Source organism: Mauremys mutica, chromosome 8 (assembly GCF_020497125.1).
Source record: "Mauremys mutica isolate MM-2020 ecotype Southern chromosome 8, ASM2049712v1, whole genome shotgun sequence".
Taxonomy (NCBI): domain Eukaryota; kingdom Metazoa; phylum Chordata; order Testudines; family Geoemydidae; genus Mauremys; species Mauremys mutica.
This window is the reverse complement of record NC_059079.1, coordinates 29,937,978-29,945,431: the sequence shown is the minus strand read 5'-3', so window position 1 is coordinate 29,945,431 and position 7,454 is coordinate 29,937,978. Positions and strand designations below refer to the sequence as shown.

Sequence of the window (7,454 nt, the reverse complement as noted above, 5' to 3'; positions counted from 1 at the left end):
AGGAGTCCCGGGGAGGCCGTCGGGGGTGAGAAACGGGGGGGGTCAGATAGGGGTCGGGCCACACCTGGCTGTATAGGGAGGCACAGCCTCCCCTAAGTGGCCCTCCATACAATTTCGGAAACCCGATGTGGCCCTCAGGCCAAAAAGTTTGTCCACCCCGATCTAGGTACTTGTGTAATATAAAGAAGAAGAAGAAGAAGAAGAGCCAATCACAACTGATGGATGAAAACTCGGCTCTATCATTTTTAACTGTCCCACTAAATAAGTATTTATATGAGAGATCAGTGCATCCTTGAAGGAGCAGTTTTGGTCTGTTGGGTAAATGTGAGATTTTGGAAACATAACTGAAAATTTTGTGTGTGTGTGTGTGTATTTTGACACTCCACTAGATGTCAGTGTAACCAAAGCATTAAGCTGACAGACAACAACTCTATTAAACGGAGAACCAGGACAGGGATGTCTGTGGAACCATAGTTATGCTCTATCTTGCTCCATGGACACAATACATGTGGGGACTGCTACATTTTTATGCTACTCGAGGAAATATTTCCAGGAACAATCTCACAACGGATTACTCTGACTCTGTGATGTACTTCCTGCCCATACAACTTCTGTGGAGTAGAAATGTAAATACTTCTGAGAATGAGGAGCTGGTAGTACCCTCCAGTTTAGAGGTAGGATGAGCAGGCAAAATGAAGGGCTCCTGAACAGGTGGAATGCAGGTAAAACTCGGGGCACTTGAAGGGGTTGATACCTGTCAATGTTGCTTTGTGGTTGTAATTTTTCTCTTTATTCCTCCCCGAAAAGGGTCTTTCCAGCTTTTCTACAGAATGTGATGACTATTCTTCCAGACATCGAGGAGTGGTTCTGGCTCCCTCCAGAGATTATCAGGGTTGTTCTCAAATCAGCCAGTGAGATTGTTGCAAAGTGCTACAAGGTGCTTCCTCCCTAGGTTGAGGGCATTGTCTCTTTACAGTGCTCCTAGCTTTGTCCATGTCAGGAATGAAGGACCAGCCCCAAACACAGATCTCCAGATGATAATCAAACTGTCATCTCTAAGTCAAATGCTCCTAGACTCCCAGCTCAATTTTTCTAACAGGAAACAGCTCAGGTATATAGGATTGGGCAGATCATCAGGTGAGAAATCCCCTAGTCTTAGAATATTTCTCACCAAGACTAGAGATTAATTAAATAAAAAAAAGTAAAACACAATCCCCAATTCCCATGGTCTGTTTTGTTTTATTGTCATTATGCATAACACATGTGCATAAAGCATCCAAGCCTTCTGTTTATTACACAGATATTCTACTAATCACTCTCTTCTGTCCCATTCACCTATCCCCAAGAGAAGTGAAGAAAACCACCAACATGCACCAGCCAAAACAAAAACGGGGACTTATATTGCCTTTACATTTGGAAGAGCAACTAAGAGTTCAATTCAATTTCTTACTTTCACTTCATGCCATAAAAAAACCATCTGAGAAACATAGGAATTGCATTACCCAATCAGATCCATGGTCCACATGAACCCAGATACCCATCTCCGAAAGGGCTTGTCTTCACTAGTGATTTTCACTTAATATGTTTGTAAAAGCTAACATGGACATTCCCCAATGTTTGGTCCAGGCATAGTCCAAATGTGGTAACTACCTTGAGCTAACTGTCAGTTAATTACAGTTGTAAAAAATCTGAGTGTAGGCGTATCCATGCTGGCCAATATTTCTAAGTATATGTCAGTGGAAGCAGCAAGAAATCCCATAATGGACAGTTATGGAATAATTTGCACATGGAAAAGTTCCTCCCTAGCCCCTGCTAGTGATTAGCTGAAGACCTGAAGCATGAGGGTTTATATACCTTATAAAATAATTTGATCCCATCTAATGTAACGATGGATGTTTTCATTATCCAAAGAATGGGTGATCCTTTCCCATTTCCGGAGCGTCACATCACAGATCATGATGTTGCAAGTTGGGCTTGCAGGACATGGGAAAAACCAATGAAAAGTCACTTGCTGAATAGCTTTTCCTCCTGGGTGCTACATGCCTTTGCTTCTGTCACATGCTGTGGTAGGTGGCATTTCTGCTACCTAGGAATTTAGTGTTTTCTCTTCTACTATTTTGCTTTTGTTCTGTCATTTAGAGTTGGAATGTTGCATATGTGTTTGATGATTATGTCAGGTAAAAAGTGTTTTCCATATGCTCATTTGTGGATAACATATGGCCCTGATCCTGTGAATATTTAAAACCTGAACTAGTCATAGGATGAGAGTGAGTTATGCCTGTACCTAAGCAGTTGCAGGCTCAGAACCAACAGCTGTATACATTTATGTTTTCTACTCATTGAATATAACTGAAAGGAATGTATGAAAACCAAAGATTACAGATCTAATTTCTTATTCTATCTCCCGTCCCTGACTGCTAAGCAACTGGAAAACAAATTAGAAAGATTTTTTTAAAAAAATAAAGCACAGAATACCTAATGTTGCAGAACTCTAGCAAGATTAGAATTAAAGTATACAATTAGATTGTCATTTATATGCTACATATTATACAGATGTGTCTTAGTTTACTCAGTATATACTTTTAAATTCACTGTTCAGTCTACATACATGTACTCTAACATACTATACATTCATTGAAAGCAGATCAAAGTACATATAAATCCACCTCTATTTTAAAGTCAATGCTCTTAACTTTCAAATCTATTACAAATTTCTTTCCTTATGTATTTTGAAAATCACAAATAGAACAAATTAGGATAAATACGTACTGAGCTTTCATCTTACAATTAGTTTTATTACAGTCTGAGCTCAAAGCCTCCCTTTCTATTTTTCTTATATAAAGTACAGATAGTTATACTTACAGCTATTAATACAGGTATTACAGCCCCAATTACTATTATTGAAACATTGACACCATCATTGATAACATCAGTAGGATGCGAATCAGGCAAGGATTCCTTTGGAGGAACAAAGAGAGCTGCCTGGACTACATTAGACACCTCTGAGGTCAGGGAGGCATTATCAACGGCACGTATTGCAAAGTAGATTATGATGCCATTTTCTATTGTGACATTTTCTCGTTTAAACTGAAATGATTCTTTGGTGCCAGCAGGTTTAGGTACCAGACTAGAGGTATTCACTGAAGTAGCATCCTCAAAGGTGTTTCTTAGGTCCAGAAGACTTTCACTCATTTTTATTATGTATCTGTCAGCTGAAAAAGAGGAATACAAATAAGAGTGTGTTAGTATGCCTATTATACTATCTGTAAATACAAGCCCAGTACAGGATTTGTAGAACAGTTTTGTATCTTTATATAAGAACTCCAATGTTACTCCATTACCATCCCTACCATTTTACCCACCCTCATTATTGGTGGGCCTGCTTAATTGACTAACATCTGTTCTCTGTAGAGCTCTGGACAGGATTCCTGTTAGAACTTATCAGTTCCACATTTATTTGGGTCAATAGTCTGCTGTTAACTGATGTGGGGCATTCCCTCCCTTCATGAGCACTAACCACATTATATTACCAGCACTCTTAGCTCCTGCTGGGCAGATGAGTCTTCCACATGGCAGTGCAAATAACTGCCATTAAACTGCCCCCCTCTATGCCTCCCTCCCCCACACTTCACACAAGTCTCTGTAGTACTAAAATAGAAACAACTTTTGGATGAGAAATGAAAATAGGATTTCTTTCATTTGTCTCTGGTGAGTATCCAGGTCAAGTATAAGATCAAACAGTGCAGGGAGAGATCCCTGCATCCTGGTCAGCATCCCCTCTCTTAATGTGAGCAGGTTCTAAAGCATAGGCTGAGAGACAGCAAAATGCCTGCTCCATTTGCCAGCATAATTAGTGTGTCAGGGATCTTGCTGCAAATGTGCCTGGCTTCCCACTGTCCACAGTTGTCATTTCAAGGCTGTATGGTTCTGTTCTGCTCATGGGTTTTCTAGTTCTTTGCTTGATTTGAGATCTACTTCCTGCTCCTCCTCATCTTTTCTATTCCTTCAGAAATGGGGGTAAGGGGTAGCATAAGAGTGATCAGAAGATCTTCCTAACTGAAGTTATTCTTCCATTGCTGGCTACTCTAGCTGTGAGGCTGTTTTGTAAGTAGCCACACAGAAGAACCTAGGCCAGTGTTTTGGGGATTTAATGGAGTCGTTGCTTTGTTCCCTGGTGAGCTGGCTGGCAAGAGCTGTAGGGGTATGTAAAGATTTTAATCTGAAGCTGCTCTCTGTGTGACTGCAGACTGTCTCTCTTAACCACTCTGGCTCGTGCTGATGTGCGCACTGTAACATAGTCTGGTTACAACATACTTAAAATATACATTATGAACAAGGCCTAACTGTGTCCCCATAAATGGACTAAAGACTTGGACTGCCCATGTTGTAACTGGGTCCCCTGACTTATTTACAGTTGCAGTGAAGACAGGGGCTAAGCCTTGGAAGAGTCACTGGTGAGTGTGTGTTTGCTTTAATTTGTTTGCTTTTGTAAACTAGCTTAAGGCTGGTTGGTATGCAAGCTTTGCATTTTCTGTTGTACCAGGCACTGACTTTTGTGTTTCTCCACTACCGCTCCTACCCGAGGTCCCACCCTCAATCCGCCTCTTCCCCTGAGATCCCACCCTCGCCCCATCTCTTGCCACCCCCACTCTGCCCTCTCCTCCAAATTCCCACTTCTTCCCCTTCCTTTTCCCACTGTCCCCTGCCCCATCCCCTTCTCTTCCCACCACCCCCTCCCCCTACTCCTGGCCACCAAACAGCTGATCGGTGGCTAGCCTTGGGGCCCTGACGAACAGCTGATCTGCAGCCAGCCTCAGGACCCTGCTGAAGTGACTAGTGGGTGCTGAGCTCCCCCTATTTTTTCCAGGGGTGCTTGAGTCTTGGAGCACCCAGGGAGTTGGTGCCTATGTTTGGGAGTGTTCCATGTTTCTTTAAACATTTTTAAAGCATTAAGTGGGACTAATGTGAATATCCTATCGAACAGGGAATTCATTGGTTACACTAAGTCTTGATCTACACTAGGAAATTTTACAGAAAAAATCTAGAGAAGGTCAAGCCACAGTGATGGTCATATTTTTTGCAGATGGAACAGACAGAGCTTTTTTCCTTGCCTCTCCTTGGCTGGCTCATCGTATGTAATTTCAGATAACTGACAATACTGCATCACTTCCAGCTGACTAAAACAAAACTTCCAACTTACCTTGTCCCTCATCCAAGTCATTCCCGGGAGCTGTCCATGACAAGTGAATTTTCTCTTCTTCAAACTGAGCCTCAAGGTCAGTAATTTTACAGGGTGGGAACACATCAGTAAATCCTCCTGACGGAACATTCTTCACTACAAAAGAACCTCCTGATGCAACTCTGTTGAAACTTCCCAGCTTTGTTTGAATTTCCTCATCACTAGGTTCAGGTCTCGGTGCATTCATTTTGATTTCACCTGCCCCCAAAAAGAAAAAAAATTGCTCATGCTATTTGAACATTACAAAACTCCAAATCATAACACACTTTCTTTTTATCTAGCATTCCCTCTCTCTTTAATCTACTTTTTTTCTTTGGCTTATTCAAGTTTAGTGCAAAAATCAGCAAGGCTAAAAAACAAAGTGAACTTCAGGATCCTGCATCCTTGCACAAAACTAAGGCAGACCCCAAAAGCAAACCAGATTTCAAGTGCAGTTGAAAGTAGCAACAGTGCCTATTACCCGTTAGGGTATTTAAGGTTTTAAGCAGGTGTCAGTGGGACATGGTTGTGATAAGGTAGCTTGCACCCATCTCTTGTTAGGCATTGCAGGCAGCAGCAGAATTACAACCTTGTAGGAATTTCCTTACGTTTCTGGGTTTAACTTGGACACGTTTTTATGTAGACTTTTTTCATTCAGTATAGTCTAATTTTCTAGGAATACAGAAAATTGTTTCTGTGTGTGCACACACACGTGTGCAAGAAGGAGCATATGAAATGCAAAAGCTAACATTAATCTAAAATTAAGGTTGAGAAATCAGTCACTCAAAAGTCAAGAAATTCCAAAACCTAAGTATTCTACCACCATTATATATATATACACACACTCCTGTGGGAGTTCTGCATGACTGCATGCATGCATAATTAATGAGCCCCGCAGATTTTTATTTTTTTATGCAGAAAAAGCTTCTGCTGCAATGTTGCTGCAGTTCTGCCTTTTGCCCACCAGAGGGCGCTGTGGCGACAGAGCAAGGCAGCCGCTCACAGCCAGCTACAGAAGAGAGAGCCTGCCTTCTTCACAGCACCTGTCAAGCCAGGTCAGGAGATGGGGGCTATGGGGAGACAGCCAGCCTGGGGGATGTGTCGTGGGTGTCAGTCAGGGGCTTATAATGGCTAGTGGGGGAGGACAGACTGGGGCAGGGGCTGAATGGGAGCGGAGCCACAGGGCCACAGGAGGGAGGGGGGAAGGAGGTGCAGGGCCACATGGTGATGGGGGAGGGGGTGCAGAGCTACATAGGGACAGGGGGTGGCTGGGTGGGGGCACAGACACATAGGGTTGGGGGAGGGTGTACAGGGACATATAAGGACAGGGGAGTGGCTGGGTGGGGGCACAGAGCCACATAGGGACAGGGAGAGGGGGTGCAGGGCCACATGGGGATGGGGGAGTAGGTGTCTGAGTGGGGGTGGAGGAACACATGGACAGGGTGTGCCTGACTGCATAGGAGAGGCTGGGGTCAGCCAGGGTCTGCATGGGGGAAGCTCCATAAATCCCACCCCCCACCCCCATAAAAACCTTGTTCCATACTTTTCCCACCCATATCCAACAACCCTCCAGGTTCACACCCAGGCTCCTTCCCAGCAATTTACTTCCCTGTCTCTCAGCTCCTCATAGAATCATAGAATCATAGAATCTCAGGGTTGGAAGGGACCTCAGGAGGTCATCTAGTCCAACCCCCTGCTCATAGCAGGACCAAACCCAACTAAATCATCCCAGCCAGGGCTTTGTCAAGCCTGACCTTAAAAACCTCTAAGGAAGGAGATTCCACTACCTCCCTAGGTAACCCATTCCAGTTCTTCACCACCCTACTAGTGAAAAAGTTTTTCCTAATATCCAACCTAAACCTCCCCCTCTGCAACTTGAGACCATTACTCCTTGTTCTGTCATCTTCTACCACTGAGAACAGTCTAGATCCATCCTCTTTGGAACCCCCTTTCAGGTAGTTGAAAGCAGCTATCAAATCCCCCCTCATTCTTCTCTTCTGCAGGCTAAACAATCCCAGTTCCCTCAGCCTCTCCTCATAAGTCATGTGCTCCAGCCCCCTAATCATTTTTGTTGCCCTCCGCTGGACTCCCTCCAATTTATCCACATCCTTCTTGTAGTGTGGGGCCCAAAACTGGACACAGTACTCCAAATGAGGCCTCACCAGTGCTGAGTAGAGGGGGATGATCACATCCCTTGATCTGCTGGAAATGCCCCTACTTATACAACCCAAAATGC

The 7,454-nt window shown here is 43.6% G+C and overlaps 1 protein-coding gene across 1 annotated transcript in view; it reads right to left on the bottom strand.

Moving 5' to 3' along the window:
• Positions 1-1,228: 1,228 nt before the first annotated feature.
• The window catches only part of LOC123376059 (calcium-activated chloride channel regulator 1-like), a 54,565-nt gene continuing 48,339 nt past the window's right edge, over positions 1,229-7,454 (bottom strand). The window contains exons 13-14 of the mRNA XM_045027713.1: positions 5,201-5,437; positions 1,229-3,212 (exon numbers count right to left, since the gene is read on the bottom strand). Of these exons, the coding sequence (XP_044883648.1) occupies positions 2,797-3,212; positions 5,201-5,437 (653 nt within the window). The 3' untranslated portion in view covers positions 1,229-2,796. The remainder of the gene's footprint in view (positions 3,213-5,200; positions 5,438-7,454) is intronic.